At 37.0% G+C, this 22263-nt stretch overlaps 1 protein-coding gene across 1 annotated transcript in view; it reads left to right on the top strand.

The window, feature by feature from the left end:
- ITGA2 (integrin subunit alpha 2) overlaps positions 1 to 22263 on the top strand; it is a 106262-nt gene that overhangs the window by 35961 nt on the left and 48038 nt on the right. The window contains exons 3-10 of the mRNA XM_045815357.2: positions 5515 to 5624; positions 8468 to 8559; positions 11497 to 11611; positions 11782 to 11909; positions 14768 to 14916; positions 19099 to 19249; positions 19531 to 19696; positions 21703 to 21779. Of these exons, the coding sequence (XP_045671313.2) occupies positions 5515 to 5624; positions 8468 to 8559; positions 11497 to 11611; positions 11782 to 11909; positions 14768 to 14916; positions 19099 to 19249; positions 19531 to 19696; positions 21703 to 21779 (988 nt within the window). The remainder of the gene's footprint in view (positions 1 to 5514; positions 5625 to 8467; positions 8560 to 11496; positions 11612 to 11781; positions 11910 to 14767; positions 14917 to 19098; positions 19250 to 19530; positions 19697 to 21702; positions 21780 to 22263) is intronic.

Below are 22263 nucleotides of genomic sequence, written 5' to 3'. Positions count from 1 at the left end.
CACAAATTTGTGTGTATACCTACACACACACACACACACACACACACACACATACACACCCATCTTTTGTGATTTGCATAGAGGATAGATCTGCTACTTCCAAATGTCTGGAGACCTTCAGTGATCTGTGAAAATTCTCCATGCCTCACTAGCTTGTCTTATAATTTAAAGCTTTCCACTATGTTAATGCCTGAATGTCTGTTCCGGGAACAAAGTTCATTTAAAAGTGAATGAGGGTTACACATGCACACCTTCCTGGTGGCCAGTTGTCTGAAACTTTTCCATCAGTCTAGCTCCATCCGAAGAGGGATTTGGGGAATACAAAGTGGCACAGGTGGAAACTGTTAATTTGTTTATGGCCAATAAGATGGGCAAACAAGAGTACCTGCTCTCTAGAAGAGTTCTAAGTAGAACTTACTATGATAGAATCAGGGGTTTGGAATGAAAGGACACTGGTGCAGATCTAGACTTTGTTGCCAATTAGACACTTAGACTTGGTTTTTTATAGGAAAACAGGAATAGTTGTGACACTTGACCTCTATTTATAAGGATCAAAGAAGACAGTGTGCATAAAACGTACTTTATAAACTATGAAGCAGTTTATAAATGTTGCTTTTCCAAATTTTATCATTGATAAAACAACCATCTGCCGAAACACCTTGTTGAAAGGTACTATCTCATGGGCTTTGATTTAGAAAAATGTGGTGGTCTTAAAAGTCATTCCTTCCCTTCGAAGAATGTGGAATTATATCATCACAAGGCTTTAAATTGAATATACCAGCTTTTGATTTTAACTTTAGAAAAACCTCATGTTGGATGAGTCAACATAACAGAATCAGCTTTTATTTGATTCATTTGCTTCCAGTGCAAAAGCTGATTTCCAGGCTTTTTATGAAACAGAACAATAGGCTTAAGATGTTTTAGCAATAATGAGGTTGGTGGACTCCACCAACTGAAAGACCTTGAGGGTTTAGCCATCCCCTATTTAAGGAAGCAATCTGGCAGCCGAAGGAGTCTGAGGTAGCATAATGAAGCTTAGAAAGTAAAATTGCCTTTCAACACATGCCAAAGGGTTTAACTATTAAATTTATAACAACAGTATTTCCCAACCAGGAGCTAAAAATGAACTCTCTTTACCTGTCTTCCTCCTTCCTGGAGACTTGAAGTCTTCATGGGTGATTTCTTTGCATCATAAACTCCTTTTACATTACAAGCAGGAAGCAAGTAGCTATATAGAACTCACCAGACCCCTTGTGTCATCGGTGCCTTGGAACTAAACGATGTAAGGAACAATATTTATACTTCTATACTCTAGACTTTGAAATTTCTTACATTAATGTATTACATACAATAGGTTTCTAATCCTAAGTAAATATCCCCTTGCATGTCTGATAGATATCTCAAACTTCACATAGCTCATACTAAGCTCTTGAGCTCACCCTAACTCAAAATCTTGCTGTACTGAGAGTATCCCCCTTTGCTGATCATGACCACTTATTTCCTTCTAGTTTCTTAGCAGAGAAAACTTGGAGTCGTTCTTGACTCTGTGTGTGCGCACGTGCGTGTGTATGGGTGTGCGTATTTAAAAACTTAACCTCTCAAGAAATCCCGCTGGCCCTACCTTTAAAATATAACCAAAATTAAGATCACTTTTCACCAGCCCTGTAGGAGCCCCTCGTCACCTCTTTCCTGGATTTTGCATTTGCCTCGGAAGCGCTTTACCTGTTTAACCTTTGCCCAGTACAATAATTCTCAACAAAGCAGTCTTCAAAATCCTTCTAGAATATGTCAGATCATATCACTACTGTGCTAAAAACCCTCCAATGGCTTTCTCATGTCACTAAGAGGCAAAGCCATGTTCTTAGAATTTCGTCCCTATCTTATGGGATCTGGTCTCATTACCAATCTGACCGCATCACCTCCCACATTCTTCCTCATACACTGTGGTCCAACCACAGGACTTTTGCACTAGCTGTTCCCACAGCCTAGTAATCTTCCACCCGAGTCTTATGGTTTACTCCTTCACCTCCTTCAAGTCTTTGCTTAAATGGCACCTTCTTAGTGAGGCCCTCCCTGACCATTCTAATAAAGATTACAACACCCTCCACGCCATACTCCTAACTATCCTGCTGCTCTTTGCCACAAAGCACTGATCGTCATCACAATGTGTTTTATTTACTTATTAAATTTATTGTCTATCTTTTCCCACTAGAATGTCAGCTCCATGAGACCAGAAATGTTTGACTGACTTATTCACCAATGTATCCCCAGTGCCTAGAATCAAGTCTGGCACATAGTAGGTCTGGCCACCATGTACAGCCTCACAGTTTGCATACTCAACAAGGCCAGAGCCTTCCATATAAATAGAATTTATATGGAAATGGTACCCTCTGGAGTTGTGCAAAATTTCAGCCCCACAGGATCTCAATAAACGTTTGTCGAATCAAAGAAAACATGTTTTGCCCTACTATTTTAAGTACACCTCTGTCAATAATCTCTAGAAAAATCGCTAGTATTAAAGGAACACTTGGAGGGTTTATAGACTCACAGACCAAAGGAAGATATTTATAACAGCCCCTGGATTGTGGGTTTAAAACTACCTACACCACCATAAATACTGTTTACTAACTAAACAAAGTATTTTGAATTCCACTGGAGGTGGGCAAATTGGCTATGTTTTGGAACTCTCATAATCACTATTTCCCCACAAGATAATTGAACAGTAAGTGTTATTTTAAGTCGTCTTGGAAGAATTCCCAGTTTCACTGTAGGAAAGAGAGTTTATATCTTGGGATTTTGTTTTGTTTTGAGAATCAGCACACATGACTGTTCATGCAGCTCTTCTGTCTGGTTGGGATTATGTTAAATCCATTCCTTCAAAGAAGTTTTAACATAGTCCAGCAGGGTTTACCCACTCACCTATCCTATCCCCCGCCTTTGTAACGTTTCCTCCTGGCATGTTTCTTCCTGTTACAGCTGATTACAGAAGATTTTATAGATAAAAATACCAGCCTCCCTCCTCTTCCTGTCTGATTAATATAAGAATGTCACAATTCCCTTGGAGTAGCCACCGGTGATGTCATAGCCTTTCCTTATGAGGATGAATTGTCAGGAACCAGGATTTCACTGAGGCCTGCATGTAGAAGTGAGGAGAGTCTACTGGAAACGTTGCCAATAAAGGAGTTAATGATGGTCTTGAAACATTCTCTGTAGTCACTAGCATGACCTGGAGGCTACTGACTAATGTCGTTCGCCATATTGAAAGAATGAGTCATAGATTATGAGAACACCCTGGTTCTTTACCAGTCACCAAGATGATCTGGTCTTCCACTGTTATCTGTTGTCGTGTGTTAAGAGTTTAATATGACATCATACTGCCAGAGATTTACATGTATTCTCCAAGAGATTTACAAGTACTTTCACATCCTTTTTGTAAAGAGGCACACAGTTGTGCAGATGCTTCTTTTTCTCTCTTCTTCCCATTTGATTCATGTAGGAGGCCACAGCTCTCACAGCAGTAGTGGAGATGTCATACCCCCTCCTGAGTGTGAGATTATCAAATCCCAAACTCTTTGGTGAGGTTGGAGGAAGTGAGATGGGGATGTGTCCAGAGAACACTTAGTCAAGGGGAAACAGCAAGTAGCCTTTTGAGCTTTCTCATTGAGAAATAGGTAGCTGATGGTGCTTTACTGCTGAAAGCTCTGAAGAACAAGATGGTTAAATTTTAGATGAGAAACACTTAACTTTTACTCTTCAGTGTGTTTCTTGCTCTTGGGCTGGTGAGGATGGATGGAAAATACGCATAATAAAAGTCTCCCAAATTACCACCTTTAGTACTATTTAAACATAATCTGCTCTTACCTACATTATGAACAGTACAGCCTGGGCCCACAGTGTGGATGTGCTATTACAAGTTGACCTTGGCTGGTGTCCTTCCAGTCCACAGCCTCCTTACACACCACACAGCCATACCCTCATTGCGGTAGGCACGTCCCGATTATCCATTTCCAGATCTACTCCTCTATTATTCTGGAACCCAGCCCATTTGTCCAGATAGATTACCCAATCTGGGCCCTATGCCAGGCCTTTGTGCAGCTAAGAGGAAGGAGAATAAGCTAAGGGTTAAGAGTTTGGGCTTCAGAATCAGTTACACATAGCTCTCAGTAACTGTGTGAATCATTAACTGTCTTTCAAAATAATCTGTATTTTCCTCTTTCCATGGTTATTCACACTCTTCCCTCTGCTGAGAATGATGACTGCCACTTTCATCCTTCAATATCCATTTTTACATCCTCTGACAATTCTAATATTTGTTCCAGAGAGGAACTTATTTATATCTTTGTGTTCATTTGTATTGTTATTGTTTTACTTGTCATGCATCTTCAACAGCTTTACTAGATTTAGTAGACAGGCACGCACCTTAGTCTTTTTGTATCCATTGTGGCACTTAGTGTGAGGCACATGTTGTTTAATCAACAATGATAAAATATTTATACAGACGGCTCATGAAAGAATTTAAGTTTCATCTAATCTTCCAACCCTGACAAGGAAAAAAACATTGAATCAAATATGCTTCCTTTGTAACTGAATGCTGCTGAGTAATTAACCTACTATAGATTCTGAAGATAAGAATGGACACTTTCTGTCTATTCTTCTGTGACCAGAAATGTTAGGTGAGTGACTCCACCGAGAAACACTTTGTCTCTAGTTGGAGAAGCTCTGTAGGAAATGAAACTAACCAAAAGGAGGATGTGAACACCAGTCTCCAGCCTCTGCATCCTGTGTCCTGGCTACAAACATGTTACACATAAGGAAGGCTCCATAGTATATTGCTCTGTGTTTTTGCTAAGGATCCTCTTATATAGACAATAAAACCACTTAGATAACTCATCTGCTCCCTAAGTAAATTAACATATGAAAATACTTAGGACAAGAAAAGCGCTCAACAAATGTTAGTTTTTGCTTTTGGTTTTAATATTGTTCATTCTTTAAAGTTGTGCTGACCAATATGGCAGCCACTAGCCACATGTGGCTACTGAGCACTTGAAATGTTACTTCTCCGTACTGATTTGTGCTCTGAGGTTAAAATACACACTGAATTTCAAAGACTTAGTATGGAAAAAAGAATGTCATATAGCTCAATAATAATCTTTATTTATAATGATTACATACTAGTTTGGATATATCAAGTTAGATAAAACATAATAAATTGAATTTCACCTTTGCTTCTTATTGTATTAATGTGACTACTAGAAAATTTTTAATTAACATATGCAGATCACATTTGTGGCCTGCATTATATTTCTATAATGTATTGCGGATATTTATTAAAGTCTTGATCAGCTAAGAGAAAAAGAAAAAGAACAAATTATAGCTGAACAAATATGAACTATTTTCTTATTAAAAATTTGAATTAAATATGGGGCATTTTGTTCATTGTTTTGTGGTCTGTTTTAATCTTTAAGAAACTATACTAAGATTTTACATCTAATGAAAAAACATTCCTATTTCTAGGTTACTGGTTGGTTCACCTTGGAGTGGCTTTCCTGCGAACCGAATGGGAGATGTGTATAAATGTCCTGTTGATCTGTCCACTGCTACATGTGAAAAACTGAATTTGGAAAGTAAGTGGTAACTAGCAATCTGATGTTTTACAAATAACAAGATCTCATTTGATATAACTCTAACTAAAAAAAATAATAAAATCATAGTCTGTCTTAAGAAACCTAGACAACTTTTTTGCCTTTATATCTTTAGTCATGTGGGGTCCAATTGTATCCAAATTTCCAGCACAGCTTAAAAACCTGATTTAGTAAGATGCATGAGAAATGTGCTGCCTTTTGGACCATCTACCCCCAGATTGTGGACTAGTTTCCATCAATGTTTAGGATTATTTTCCTGATTATTTACAGATAACTAAGTCCATCCATACCTTTCTTCCTCCTTAAACCATTAGGTATAGACCTGTCAATACTAATGTTGCATTTAGAGAGGCTGAGAAACACCTGTTTCTGGTCTTATCTAAATGATTGCATTCCAACAAAAAACATTGTCACTTTTTGGAATACTTTGTAAGTGTTTGGAATTGCTGTTTTAATTATCCATATCTCAGATGCTCTCTATTAATGCAAAAAATTATTAAAGATGCAAGACTGAAAAGCTAAACAAGTCATATTTCCATGCAATATCTCTTGATGCATCTAAAAAATTACTCAATTGAATCATCATCCTCATGCAAAAACAAAACAAAACAAAACAGAAAAAACAGCACTGAGGAGTCTTAGAGTTCCAAAGAACTAAAGCATTGATTAGGAAAATACAGCGTTAAGGAATCAAGGGAAAGTAGAGATTCAAAAACAGTGATTAAGACTTAGAAGTAAGGGCATGTTTCTTGCACATCTCTGCGTACCTAATTTCTAACATCATTTCTGGCATATAATAGGAGTTCAATAAACATGAGGTGGTAGGAATATCAGTGCTGTCAAATGCTACAGGGGCTGAAGGGGATGAAGACTGAGTACAGATCGTCGGCATCTATAGGGAGATAATGGGTGAACTAGATCAGTGCTCTCCAAACATTTTGAACACTCATCTACATAAAACATAAGTAATACGTATTATAAATATATATACATATACATGTTTCTAAAAATAAAAATGTATACATTAAGGGTGAATGTTCAAACAATTTATTATATAGTTCATTTTATTATAACATCCCAATGTATCATATCACCTATAACTTTTGAACAGTCATCTCAATGTATATATTTTTTATTTTTAAAATATTATAAAAGAATTTATAAGAATAAGCACTGGGGTTTTTTTGTAAGCAATAAATTACTAAATTCTACTCCTGAAACAAAGTTTTAAAAAATACATGTAAAAGAATGAAAACACACACATAGCAGTTCCATTATTTTCTTTCTGCACTCCAGCAGATCACATTTTGCAACTTTCTTGCCGAGAATATGAATCTAGTAGTGTTGAGGGGAGAAAATAGGTCACAATGAATTTAGGAGCATGTGAGGTATGAACAAGTTCTATAAGTAACGGTAGACCTTTTTTTCCAGAAGTTGAGGAGTGAAGGAGAATTGGGAAAATAGTTCTATGGAGTAGCAGGGTTGAGTGAAGACTTTCCTAATAAAAAGGAGATGATCTTGTGTGTAGGAAGAGTAGAAGGAGGTAATAAAAAGGAGTAACCATTAGTCAAGAATAGAAGTGACTGGTTGGGGGGGGGGCGCCTGGGTAGCGCAGTCGTTAAGCAGATCCTTCGGATCAGGGCATGATCCCGGCATTATGGGATCGAGCCCCACATCAGGCTCCTCCGCTGCGAGCCTGCTTCTTCCTCTCCCACTCTCCCTGCTTGTGTTCCCTCTCTCGCTGGCTGTCTCTGTCAAATAAATAAATAAAATCTTAAAAAAAAAAAAAAAGAAGTGACTGGTCGGAATTAACATCACTCACTGGTCCATGGAAAAATTAGACTTAGAAAGATTGTTCCTGGGGCGCCTGGGTGGCACAGCGGTTAAGCGTCTGCCTTCGGCTCAGGGCGTGATCCCGGCGTTCTGGGATCGAGCCCCACATCAGCCTCCTCCGCTATGAGCCTGCTTCTTCCTCTCCCACTCCCCCTGCTTGTGTTCCCTCTCTCGCTGGCTGTCTCTCTCTCTGTCAAATAAATAAATAAAATCTTAAAAAAAAAAAAAAGATTGTTCCCTTCTCAAAGACACAAAGGAAAGAGAGAACAAGGAGGAAGTTCCAAGAATGACCTTTAAATAAAGATAATAAAACAATCACCCTGGGTCAAGGGGGATAAATCAAAGTGACAATGTTGGCTTGGCAAAGATTAGAGAACTTGAGCATATAATACTATTGAAGAGAATTGCAATGTTCTGTAGCTCAAGAATGGATACAGTGGATGATGCCCTAGTTCAGTGGGAGAGAGGAGGTAGGGGAGGTGTATTTATTATTTTACATGACTAGTCTCATGATTTCCTTTTAAAATTCACTCACTAATGTTTTGGTCCAGATTCTACTGCATAGCATTTTTTGATAACACTTTAAGGATTTTTTTTTCTGATCTAGAATAAAGCATTAGATGGAGCTGTCGAGACCTTGAAAAGAGTAGGTTGGCAAATTGGAGACCAAATCGTGTCCTCAAATGTGTTTTGTTTGGCCAGCACTTTGTTTTAAAAAATTTTTTAATTTAAATACCTATAAGTCATGCCCTTTCCACACACCACTCCCTAATATCTGACATTCTGTAACTTCACACATTTAAGGATACAAGCTACCAGATCACTGAAGGTCCCTCATTTCTTTACATGGGATTATATAATGTGAGCAACTGTGTATATGACAGTAAATTCAATGCTACACATAAACATCAGTGTGTGCGGTTTTTTTTTTAACAAGTTTAAATAAATGGTGAAGATTTATTCGATTTTTTAAATCTTTTTCCCTTTGAAAGCTGCCACAAGCATTCCCAATGTTACCGAAATGAAAACCAACATGAGCCTTGGCTTGACCCTCACAAGGAACATGGGAACCGGAGGATTTCTTGTGAGTGTTTACCTTTCAAATTCTCATCCATTTCAAGAAAGTACGAAGTTGGTGTCTTCTCACCATCCCACCTATCAAATCAAATCTTGACATTTAAATATTAGAGTTTGCTTTCGGATAAATCATACAACATGGATATCCAACATGAAATACCATCTGTTGATGTATAGACTTCTTAAGATATTCAGCAAAACCATTGCCACAGAATGTCTCAGAAAAAAGCAGCACAAGGAATACCAATTCTTTGCCTTTGGAAAGTATGCCTAGCATTTGTTGATAATAGCAGAATTCCAGGTTTCATTTCTCCTTCCCATAGGAACATTCAAGATAGGTACTGTTAATTCAGAGAGTGGATTTCAAAGCTGAAGAGTATTTCTGTCTTTAGTCCTTTGCTATAACTGTTGGCAAATCTGGTATCTTCGAAGTCATGGCTTGGTCTCTTCTTATTTCATGCTAGTGTTTACTCTCATTTAGTTTCTAGAATGCTGTGAAAAGACATTCCAAATCAATGAGATAAAATACCTTCTTTAACAAGTGGTCTGGGACAATTAATTGGTAAATAACTTGTGTATCCAAGTATACTTTCAAGTGAATTAAAGAGTTAATATAAAAAAACTAGAAGAAATGGAAATTTTCTGAAAGAAGGAAAAATTTCTGAGCTTAGAACTAACAGAAGAAATAATATAGGAAATTGTTGAAAAGATTTGACTATATAAAAAAAAATGAAAACCATCACATACCAAAAAAAATTTTAAGGCAAATAAAATCCAATCTTATTAGACATTTCCACCAGCTCATAGATGATCCTACGTATATCACCCTGTTATAGCCATAGAATGCTTAATTTAACTTTACATTAGTTATGTCTATACCATTGACATGCTAACTTAAAAGCCGATATGTATAACTCTGAATTATTCTAAAAATATAATCAATTTTTAACAATGTCATTCTACTTCTACTAATAGATACTAGCATTCAGACATTGGTATTCAGACATCAGTTATTGCTTATAATATGTGTAATTCAAAGCAAAATAGAATATTGCAATGAATCTTCATGGTTTATGACATTCTAAAGTCTTTATAATAGGGTTGCTTTCCTCTTTTTTTGTTTGCTTGTTTGTTTTTAAGGTTGAATAAATTCAGGAAGAGGAAAATATTGAGATATAGGGATTACAGGATGTACTTCAAAATTTTTAATGTGTAACTTGAGATAAAGTAATTTAAATTGCTAGAAAATTTAAGAGACTAATTTAACAACCAATGTAGCAACCAGAGAAGGAGGGAAGGGGGAGGGAGGGAGAGAGAGGAAAAAAGAAAGGAAAAAAAAAAAAGGCTAAGCTTCCTTTACATACCTAAAAGGTCAAAATCTTAAGATACTCTTAAGAATTATGTGGAAAAGACTGACAATCATCACATTTTTTTGAAACTTCTTAAGTTCTGGGCTTAAAGCAGGAATGTAGTTCTGGCGTTAACAATTGGCACATTCTAATTTCAAGTTCTAAATGCTGTTTCCATTGCTTTTAAAACAAAAAAAAAGTCTTGAATACTGCATGAGTTATTGTTTTTCAAGGTGATTAAAAAAAAAAACAATTGGAGATGGGGATATAGGAATCAATGATATGTATCTGTTATTTGGTAAACTAACCAAAGGCATCGATCGTGATTTTCCCCTGACTAATTGGCAAAATGAACCAGTTTTATAGAAGGAAGAACTATGGCTTATTCACTGAGCATGAAATATGAGCACAGCTGCTTTTCCTTTGAGCAACCAACAATTAAATCGGGTCAAATAAATTCCTTTTTATTCTTCCAATTGCTTTTTGCAAGTTCACCCTTTTTTGTTAAGTTCTAATAATTGATCCACAGCTTTACCTAACGTTACACTTTGTAGATGCTCTTTAAGACCTTGACTGGACTTCTCTTTCCCGTTTTTGTCCTTTCACATCCAGCAATTTAGGTATTATTTAATGTAATGTTTCCTGTATGATTTAATCACAATTGAAGCAGGAGTTCTTGGCGTTCAGGGGCTGCTGAAAAGGAGAGATTTGAGGTTGGGTTGATGGGAATAAGAAGAATTGTAGTATGTCTGGTGTGGGCAAGGATGAAGGTTTTAGGTAGTAGAAATAGGGGGATCAGAAGTCCTCAAATAAATACTCGATAACAAAGTTAGAAACTGGCAGTTCCTGAACTCACTGTGTTTGTTTAGCCCGTAGAGTGTTTATTTTAACTGGATTTTCACAAAGAGTTTGTCCTGTCGGGCTCTCCTTGAAAATTGGAAAGATCTGGCAAGGCTGGCAATGGGCAGGAGCCGCGGTGACCTGCCCCTGTGTATGAGGCCTGGGTTCTTCATTCATTACGGAGTCTACACGAGCCTGAACACTCCGAGGTTCCTGCCTGGTCCTGGTACTTGTGGGCCTGTGGTTTCTGCTGAATAGTATAAGTGGTATATAGAGAGCATAAAATATAGGTGAACAATATAATCTTTGTTCAAGAATAACAACAGCAATGGTGCTGGCTCACAATTTTGTAGCCTTTGCTATTTACCCCGCACTGTTCTAAATGTTTTATATGTATAATCTTTACAACAACCTTAAAAAATAGTAGGTATGATGTATCCTCATTTACAGATTCAGTCCCTGAGGCCTCGGTAACTGAGAGACGGAAGATGAAGGAAAGCACCCTCTTTCTCTAAGCTTGGGGGATGACCCAAGGGGCTTTTCCCTGCACCACCACCAGCCTCCCAGTCCAGCTGCCACCTTCTTTCTCCCTTACTTCTGTTTGCTCTTTCCGAGGCTTTTTTTAACCTGCAAGTTATAAGAGTTGACAATTCCTAGTATCCTGTAAAGTCACAGAACTGATCTCTGAGTTTCACAAATGGAAAAGTAGAGGACTCATGTTTTCTGTATGCTTTGTCATTGCTCTCTCTTTGAAGACCTGTGGTCCCCTGTGGGCACAGCAGTGTGGAAGCCAATATTACACAACTGGTGTTTGTTCTGACGTCAGTGCCGATTTTCAGCTCTTAACCAGCTTCGCACCTGCAGTTCAGGGTAAGTGACGAATGTGCAGAGGGTATGAGCAGTGCCTTATGTGAAGGGGGAAGGCGGGATTTATCAAGTACCACCCAATTCCTCCAGTGCATTTTACTTTGTTCCATTTGCATATGAGTGTGAAGACTGAATTACCTATGGAATCTGTTTCTTTCATTTTTCCTGTGTAGCCTGCCCTGCCCTCATAGATGTTGTGGTTGTGTGTGATGAATCAAACAGCATTTATCCCTGGGAGGCAGTAAAGAATTTCTTGGAAAAATTTGTCCAAGGCCTGGATATAGGCCCCAAAAAAACACAGGTATGGGTTTGAATAATACATACACTAACCCACAACTTTCTTTCTGAGAAAATATTATTAGATATGAGGTCTTAATTTTTATATTTGTCAGATCCCCATATTGAATGCACTTAATGGTAATCTTGACAGTTAATTGAAACTTGCACTACATTGAGTTGTGCTGTCCATGATATTGCTCAATGCTGGTCTTTAAGCTTTGAGATTTCTATTTCTGACACAGGCATCGGATATGAGATATAACATTTTTTGTGTGTGAGAGAGCAAGAGAAAGAGAAAGAGTGGGAGTTGGAGGAGGGGCAGAGGGAGAGAGAAAGAATCTCAAGCAGGCTCCAGACCCACCACAGAGCCTGACTTGAGGCTCAATCTCACAACCCCAAGATCATGACCAGAGCTGAAAACAAGTGTCGGATGCTTAACCAACTGAGCCACCCAGGTGCCCCTAGGATGTAGCATTTTAATCCTCTTTTTTTTTCTTATTTTTCCCTCCTATAACTCATGAATTTATTCATACATTTTAAAATCTATTATGTATTTTTTTCTTGACAGCCATTTGGACTAGTAATTAATTTCTTTTGTTTATTGTTTGCTGGTAAAACAATTGTCCTCGAATTCTGGGATTTTTTATAAAGACGTCCATAGACAGCATAATCCTATCTTTTGTTATTTTTTAGTCTTTTATTATATTTTAGTCTATGCTTCTTTTCTTACACAGGACAAGTCTTTTCAATAATTTTGTGTAGCTGTGTTTTAACGAGTCTTTAATTTGCTTTTCTGTCTTCTTGAGATAGGCATCCAAAACTCAGGAACAGAAGCTTCCTGCTTTCATAAAACTGAATAGCATTTCTTGTTAAAGTTCTGGGTCTTTTTTCTTTCTTTCTTTCTTCTTGGATTTGCCATTTCATTGCTCATTCTGGTTGTAGAAGCACATTGAACCAATATCAACAAGGATCAGTTCACAGTTAACCAGTGTATGTTTTGGGGTTGTTCCTGTCATCTGAGGCCTTAGTGTCCAACATCTAGTAACAATTGTTGGAACATTTTCCCCTAAATGCTTTGCAGTTAGCTATATTGAAATTTGATTTTCTGCTTTCCTGTACAGTATTATATGTTTTCCCCATTGACATTGCTTTTCAATACCAATAAGACACTAATGTCCACTGAAACTTTGGAGGTTTCACTGTGGGCTTTTACCAGAAAATTCTGTGAATAAGACAGGTATAGGGGCACATGGGTGGCTCAGTCAGTTAAGTGTCTAACTTCAGCTCAGGTCATGATCTCGGGGTCCTGGGATGGAGCCCCGCATCAAGCCCCATGGCAAGATCCATGCTCAGCAGAGAGTCTCCTTGTCCCTCTCCTTCTGTCCCTCCCCCAGCTCATGCTCTCTCTCTCTCAAATAAATAAAATCTTTTTTAAAAAGAAGACTAGGTATAGCACTGATTTCTGTATAGCATCTTCTTAAAGCCCATCATAGGAGAAGTTTTCGTAAGTATCTGCTTATTTTATCTGCCTTTAAATGGATTACCCCATAGCGAGATTTGTTGTATTTAATAGTCTCTCGAACGGAATTTATGCCTTCCTCTTCTCGTCTTCCCACCCCAATGCACCTTCTTCATCTCTAGAGGTGCTTTACAGAGTCTCTTTTTCTTCCAATCTAAATTTGGCCTTTCCGTAAGTCCTAATATGCCACATTTCTTTAAGTCTTCTATTCATCATTCTCTTTTCTCACAAGAAGTTCTGGGGCTGTCACCGGAGTTATTAACATCTTCCTCTCATATTAGACTTTTAAATCCTTAGAGTTATTGTTGACCCATCCTCCCTCTCAAGTCTTACATCCTATCCTAAAGAGACATTGCTCCAGCAGTATCATATTTTTCACGTCTTCCCAGTGCCTACTTGACTGCTTCCTAGCGAAAGTAGCTGATTGAACTCAGAAATCCAGGCCTTGCCCCTTCCACCTTCCTTACCTACTGACCTCTATTTTAGAGACCTTTTTTTTTTTACCACTGATCTCCTATTGCCACTTCCTGTTTTTCTGAAAGCCCCCAACTCCTAGGCATAGAGGATGATTTCAGTGCTGAGAACGAGGATGTTCATAGAAGTGTTTGGCCTTCTTGATCTAAAGGGTTAGGATATGTGCCCCAGCATCTTGTTCAGAAGTTGTTCTGTCTGTCAGATCTCTCAGATAAGACTCCCTCTAAGGGCATTTCCTCTGAAGTCCAGAAACTTCTTGCCCACATGCTCATATAGCAGCTTCCTTCCAAAAATGCTGAAGTCTGTGATTAGAGGAAATCCAGAACAATAAATACATCCAAATTAACTGTGTTGATTAGCTCACTGGTTTTGTTTTTGTTGTGTTTTTTTTTTGTATTCAAGTCTAATTCTTTAATAAGCAAATATTCTCAATTAATGAGCTGTTATTCTCTCTCCATGACTGCTTGTAATTGTTTATATGCTTATATCCATTGTTAGTTAGAAAATATATATAATTTTAATCTTGTTATGAACTTTATTCTAATATTTATCCATATTAAAATATTATAAGACAGTGCTTTAAAATCAATTACTAGATAATCTATGACCATTATAGTTGAAAATTTATAACTATTACTCTTGAGAACCAAATCATACCTCTTAGGACATCATCTTGCTTATCAGTAAGTTCTACTGCTATATACTCACAGCCTCTAACAAAGTCATTCCATTGGAAGAAAAATAACTATTCTTAAGAACAAAATTGGAAATGATTCCCTTATACTATCAGCCCACATCCAGATGCATTTTTGATTTTGATTATATTGGTTAATTAGAAATTATTTATAACAATGACAAACCTTTAATGAACTTCTGCTTTCTTGAAGGTGGGGTTAATTCAGTATGCCAACAAACCAAGAGTTGTATTTAACCTGAACACTTTCAAAACGAAAGCTGAAATGATTGAAGCAACATCCCAGACATACCAATATGGTGGAGACCTCACAAATACATTCAAAGCAATTCAATATGCAAAGTAAGTTATGATGCTAATAGCCCAATATTTTGATAAAATAGAAGTGCCTGTAAGTAAGAAAGAAGAAAAAAAGACAAAAATAACATACCTGGTACTTACACTTAAATCAGAAGTAATAAAGAAGAAAAGTTCAAGCATTCTGTCACTCGAACACTTTGAGAAGGCAACAGGAAATGAAATTTTAAAATCTTTGATTTCTAGGAATTCTACAAGATATTCCATGATTTTTTAAAGATTTTATATGAAGTACATGAAATGACATTAAAAGACCTTAGATTAAGTAGGAAATGCAATTATTTGTTAATATTTATCAAGGCCACAGACAACTTGAGCTAATGGAGCGCTTCATGCATATTAAGAAGGGTAATGGAATCTTAAATGTTAATGACCTAGGAGTCAGAATTGAATGGAATGGGTTCACTATGTTTATTACAATCCGGAGCAATGTGAATGTGACAACTACATAATTTTTAGCTCAGTTTCTCTATTTTCTCAGCAATCCTGCATTCATCTTCACTCTGGTTTAATCATATACCTTTACAAAAATGAGAGAGAGTCTCCTATTGTTAAAAAATAAATGAGAACAAAAACTTCACCTTCCCTTAAACCTACTTCCTGCCTTTGTCTTCGTGTTGTGTATTTCTTCCTTCCACTACTATACTCCTTAAAAAATTGTCTTTACTCCCTCCCTCCACTTCCTTGAAACATATGGCATGCCACCGGGTAAACGTGGGCCTCTTCATCAGCCAACTACCCAGTGGTCCTGCCTCAAACCTCATCCTCTTTAGCTTCCCTTACCATTTGCTCCTGCTGAGCACACACTGCTATTCCAGCCCCAGTTGCTATGACATCACAGACTTTTAGAATCCCTGCCAACTTTTTGTCAACAATTTTGCCTCTTCTTTGGCTCCTTTTCCTATTTTTATTTCACTACAACAGAACCCCCCTTTTTTTCTTATCTCCCTTTCCTCTTAGGCATTGTCTCCACTCTCATGGCACCTGCATTAGCCCTGTGTAGGTCACCACATTGCTACGTGGTCAGCTCTGAACTCTCCCAAATTCACACAGGCATCCAGCTGATGCTGGATATCTTTAATTTGGAGTGTTGGCTCACTTATCAAATTCAATACATCCTAAACCAGCCTTATTCTTTTCCCTACCCATGCTCACAACTTTTCCATTCTGATTCATGCTACCGCCTTTCCCCCTAGTCATTCAAAGTAAGCACTTACTGGTTTTCTTTACTCTTTTTCTTCTTCCTTAGTAGCATACATCTGGGCAGTCACCACATCCTGTCTTTTCTATTTCTGCATTTCCTATTGTATCTGCTCCTCCTTTTTTCTGGGTGTATATTCTAGTTGCTGTTTCTATCAACTGGGGACTTTCCCTATATGTCTCAAAGGTGGATTTCTACAAGTGGATCAGTTTGGTTAATCTCTGTTGTCCCTATTGAGATGTTCTTTTGGGCCACGCCATCTCACAGGCTGTGGCTAGTCAATAGGTCAGTTGCCATCTGTCAAAGCGCCCTTTATGTCCTAGTAAACTAGACTCAGAGGAAGAGTAGGTTGACATAGAAAATGGCCTAGAAGGAGCTACAAACTGCAGAGGGCCTGTGTTTTCAGCAGGAAGTGTGGATGTGGTATTTTTCCCTGGAAGGAGCTCAGGGGACTGCCTGGTAAGCTCTCCTCTCAAGAAAAATGGCCACTGTCTGTTAAGATGTGACTTTTTTGGCTTTTATCATCTTTTCAGAACTTTGGTTTTCTCTCCTGTGCCATCATCTCGCTCTTACCACTATTTCCCAAGCTAATAGAAGCCTTTCCTTTGTTAGGAGAATCACCTAACTTCTTACTCACACCTTCCAGGAGTTAATTATCTTTTTTTCTCTTTTCTTTCTCTCTCTCTCTCTTTTTTTTTTTTGTCTGTTTCTTTATAACATCAAATAGAATTCTGACACTCTTTTAGTAAATATTACCATTTTCCATTTATCTTATCTCATTGGCTGCCTATGGTTGCAATTTATTATTCCAAGACCTGAAAGCAATCAGAACAAATGAGGCAGTTTCTACCTTCAGAAATCTTACAATCATACATGAATTCTACCATGTGTCATAAAGAGTATAATTCACTCAACAAGTATTTCATGTGAGTACTGTATTCAAATTTGTCTGGGTGACAAATATGAAATATTTTTCTATATGTCTACATTCTGCTATGTTGAATACAGGAAAGTTTTAGGGAATAAAATGACATTCTCAGTTTTAAGCATGTTGAAATTAAAGAGTCCCTTACACATTCCAATGAAAATATTCAGCAGGTTTTGGATACATAAATTTGAAATGGGAGAGATGAATGGAAATAGAAGTAGACTTTAAGGTGTCATCTTATAGGTGGTAGGTAGTCCAAAGGAGTGGGTGGCATTCCCCAGAAAGAATGTGGAACAGGAGAATCCAATAGTCAGGAAAAAAAGTTGAAGGACAACTGGATACCCATCTAGAGACAAAATAAAGCTGAATCCCTGACTCACTCATTGAATCAAAATAAATTCCAGCTGCACCAAAAATTTAAATCTAAGAAAACGGAATTATGAAAGGACTATGAGAAACTTGAGTCCTTAAAGAAACAAGACTTAGAGATAAGAAGTCCTTTTAAAATACCATGTCAAATATAAAAGGCACACATAAAAAAAATCAATGAAATTGATGCCAAAATATACAATTTCTATACAGAAGTAATACCACTAAAATGTAAAAGATTAATGAACTGAGGAAAATATTTATGATGTATATGACAAAAGATCATTTTCTTGATTAACAAAGAGATCTTACTAATTAGAAAATAATGAACAATACAAAGAAAAATGGGCAAAGATAAAGAAAAATCAAGAGTTCATAGAGAAAAACACAAATGGCTAATAAATATAACATGTTCATTATCTCTTTATAATGAAAAAAAGGGCATATTAAAATAATTGTATAGTCTCACTTATCAGAATGTCCCCAATTTAAAAGTTTAATAATCCTCATTGTTAAGGAAAGGAGATGGAGAACCTTGCATTCTTTTACATTATGGTAATATAAATAGGTAAAAGTTTGAAATGTGTAAATCCTTTGTCTCAGTAATTTCACTGCTAAGATTTTTATCCTATTGCTACATTTGGAAAAGTATGCCAAGATATATACACAAGGACATTTATTACAGTATTACTTGTAAAACTCAAAATGGCCTAAATGCACAATAATGGAGAATTGGTTAAACTATGGTTACCCCCAAATAATGAAATATTATGCAGCCCTTAAAAAGGAGAGCTTGGGGGGCACCTGGGTGTCTGTCAGTTAAGCGTCTGCCTTCAGCTCAGGTCATGATCTTGAGTCCTGAGATCAAGTCCCACATTGGGTTCCCTGCTCAGTGGGGAGTCTGCTTCTCCCTCTCCCTTTCCCTCTGCCCCTCCCCCCCACGCTTGTGTACTCCTTCTTGCTCTTTCTCTCAAATAAATAAAAATCTTTTAAAAAAAAGGGGGGGGAGCTTTGTATATGCCTATATGGAAAGACCTCCATCAAAATGAAAAATAACTGTATAGACTATGCCCCCATTTGCATGAACATTTGAGGAGTAGATTATGCGTATACATCTAAATAAAACATTTTCTATAAGGAGACATAAACTGATAAAGGTGGTTACCTTTGGAACAGTGGCTTGGTGTCAGATTTTTATTTTATACCTTTCCAAATGCTTTGAAATTCTTTTATCAAGTGTGTTTATTACTTTTTAAAAAAACAGTTTCGTATTGAGAAAGTAAATGCAGATCCAGTGAATAAAACTGGTGACAGGACTGAATATCTTTGCTCTGTTGATTAGTATTAATGAATTTAATTTTCTTATCAGAAGATAATTCTAAGGATTCTTGATGTAAATACATATACACCATATACACATGCAAACACGTACACACACACCATGGAAACTATGGAAATTATTGTTAATGCCAAGCAAGATTTATATATATTTCCCTATAAACTGCATATAGAATGTTGGTAAATATGTCACCAGACCTGATATAGAGAGAAATTCTAAGTCACAGTAGGTCATGCTCAAAGAAGTTAGTTTCACATTTATATTTCTAACCAGAGGTCCACATATTAGCTTCATCTTTTGATAGCGAGTCTTTAATCTTATCTGCCACAGAGATTTCGCTTATGCAGCAGGGGCTGGAGGACGACCAGGTGCTACCAAAGTAATGGTGGTTGTAACTGATGGTGAATCGCATGATGGTTCAATGTTGAAAGCCGTGATTGATCAATGCAACAATGACAATATACTGAGGTTTGGCATAGCAGTAAGTAGATTTTCTTTTTAGTTGTCTTTCAGTTGATGGGTAAGTGCTCCTTTATAACATCGCTTCCCAAAACTGCACTTTCTCATTCGCTGCTCTCAGCTTTATAGAAAAGATTTTCACTCTCTCGCTTCTTGCTGATTTTCAGTCCTATTGACTTAGGGGGTGTGGACTTACTTCTCCAGAGGCCCTATTGTGTTCAGAAATAAAGTACTAGAAAGTACTAGTAGGGATATTGGAGTACAGCTGTGATGACTTTTTTCCCCTCTTCCTCTATTTTCAAGGTTCTTGGGTACTTAAACAGAAATGCCCTTGATACTAAAAATTTAATAAAAGAAATTAAAGCAATTGCCAGTATTCCAACAGAAAGATATTTTTTCAACGTGTCTGATGAAGCAGCTCTACTAGAAAAGGCTGGGACACTAGGAGAACAAATTTTTAGCATTGAAGGTAAAAGAACTCCATCTTTCAAAAACCTTTTTCAAGAATTCTTTATTTTATTACTGTAGTCTTGCTCTATTAATGTTAACTTGTATACCTTATATGAGAAGAACTCCTGTGAATCAGTAGGAAAAACAGACAACATGAATGAGTTGTTCATAAAAGATAAGATACAAATGGCTAATAAACATAAGAAAATATTCCCAATTTCAGTAATTATTTTAAATTATAAATTAAATCAATGTTACTTTGTGCCTAAAATATAACAAAGATTAGTAATATATTATCTTGGAGATATTATGGGGAACCAAAGAAGCTCATACACTATTGATAAGATTATAAATTATATAGCTTTGGGGGGAAGGCAATTTAGTAATATCTCCTATTATAATTGTAAATAGTTTTGCTTTTTTACCCTTGCGTAGTTTTTATAATATAAAAAGTTTTACCTTTTTTACTGTTACATAATTTCTGAAATTCTTGAATTCATTTACAGCGAACATGTATACCTTTAAAATTACAAAAACATAGTGAAGATTTTTAATAGTTCAGATTTCAAGGAAACGTTATTTACCAGATCTATAATAACTTACTTAAATGGCCTTGGAAGGTCTAGTCAGTGTAGAAATACCAAATGTTCAAGAACTCACTGTATGGAACATACTTCCAGTTGGCAGAAAGTCCCACATGACCCAAATTCTGGTTCCTGGTGGTTAACCCAAATAACTCTCAGCAATAAAGAGTCTATTTTATTGAGCACCTACTATATGTCAGGTACTCTTTCAGAAGCTGGGTCCAAGGGCATTGCATAAATTAAGCATTCATTTCTCAGTCTTATCTTTACCTCCTGATTAGCCACTGGAGACTTCTACCCCCAAAATATTATGCTTCTTTAAACATCCAATGGTACTTCTAAGTTATTGAAATCATTATCAATATCTAATGTGGCTTGAGATAATATAAAATTATTTGGCTACCTATGGTATGACTTATGCTTGTTTGTGGTGGCATGAACATGAATAATCACAGTGCAACCTAAATGCTAATTAGAAGTGATTTTGTGCCTTATCTGCTATTTTGGATTTGGGGGAAGCACTGTTCTACTTTATTAAAAATTATCTTGAACACCTGGCTGGCTTGGTCAGTGAAGCGTGCAACTCTCGATCTCAGGGTTGTGAGGTCGAGCCCCATGCTGGGTGTAGAGATTACTTAAAATCTTTAAAAAATTATCTCTATTCATCCTGTAAATCTCATCTTCTAAACAAGTGACTGTGTTGTATGGTATACATTATATATATCACTCTCCATATCAAAGTGGTAGTCCAGGAATTTATTAATCTTTTGTGAAGAGTAATGAAATGTAACCATGTTGACCACACTGTATGGGAAATGAATACTAATTGAGTCCTACGGTTTGACTGTCAGAGGCAAGCACGTATGTAGAAATAGGACAAGCTTCCCAGTTGCTAAAATTCCTAGTCTTGAATCCTGGATCCTGAAGTCTAACCCAAATATCTCTGTCTGCTCTTCACTACACATCAACTGCCTGGCTCTTCCAACTGCATCTGAGATGCGTGTACATTTACCAGTACCAATATTTAAAAGCTAAAAATTCAGTTAGTTTCTTAGCTAGTCATAATATTTTTTTGAAAAGGCCATCACTTCAGTTTTTATTTTACCTCATCCCTTATGTCGAGTATTTTTGATATCAGGAACATCATACGCATACCAATAAGCACATTAATGCATAATTGAGATTAACACCAACCTCAAACACTACCTTGGAAGTCTTGTGGGTTGTTGTTGGAACACTTCCTTAGTGATTTCCCCCTCCCAGAATTTGCCAGCTTTATGTTTTCGAGCAAACATCAGAACGTTGTGGGTGTATGAGTGTGTGTATGTCTGTATATGTGTGTGTGTGCATGTGTTCACTTGTGTGTGTGCATGCACGTGTGTTTGAAAATTTGATTTAAAAAGTGACAGTGATAATAATTCTTGAAATTGTCATCTCCCAGGTACTACTCAAGGAGGAGACAACTTCCAGATGGAAATGTCACAAGTGGGATTCAGCGCAGATTACTCTCCTCAAAACGTGTGTATATCAGATAACTTCCAGCCACACTGTCATTTGACCTAACATTTCAGGGCACGGTAACTTTATATATAGAATGGAAAAAACGGCCATCTAGTGATCAACGGTTCTGATTCCCAGTCATAGTCATTCAGTTTCTTTGTGCTGTTGATTTGTCATCTAAAAGATGAAGGATAATAATGCCTTCCCTTCCCTATTTGACAGGGATTTTTTATGGAAAAAAATGGTAATAGGCAAGAAAGCATATGAGTACTCCAAAGGGCAGGCACTATATTAATTCGAAGAATTATCATTGCAGGAATTTGCTTTAAATCAATTAACTACTGGAAAAGTTTATTAAACACACAAACTCTTGGGGCATCTGGGGGGCTCAGTCGGTTAAATGTCTGACTCTCAATTTTGGCTCAGGTCATGACCTCAGGGTCTTGGAATTGAGCCCACTCCATGCTCAGCGGTGTGTCTGCTTAAAATTCTTTCTCTCCCT

Source organism: Ursus americanus, chromosome 15 (genome assembly GCF_024610735.1).
Source record: "Ursus americanus isolate L20-20 chromosome 15, mUrsAme1.1.p, whole genome shotgun sequence".
NCBI lineage: Eukaryota > Metazoa > Chordata > Mammalia > Carnivora > Ursidae > Ursus > Ursus americanus.
Note: the sequence above shows the minus strand (reverse complement) of the source record. Positions and strands in the feature narration are given on the sequence as shown.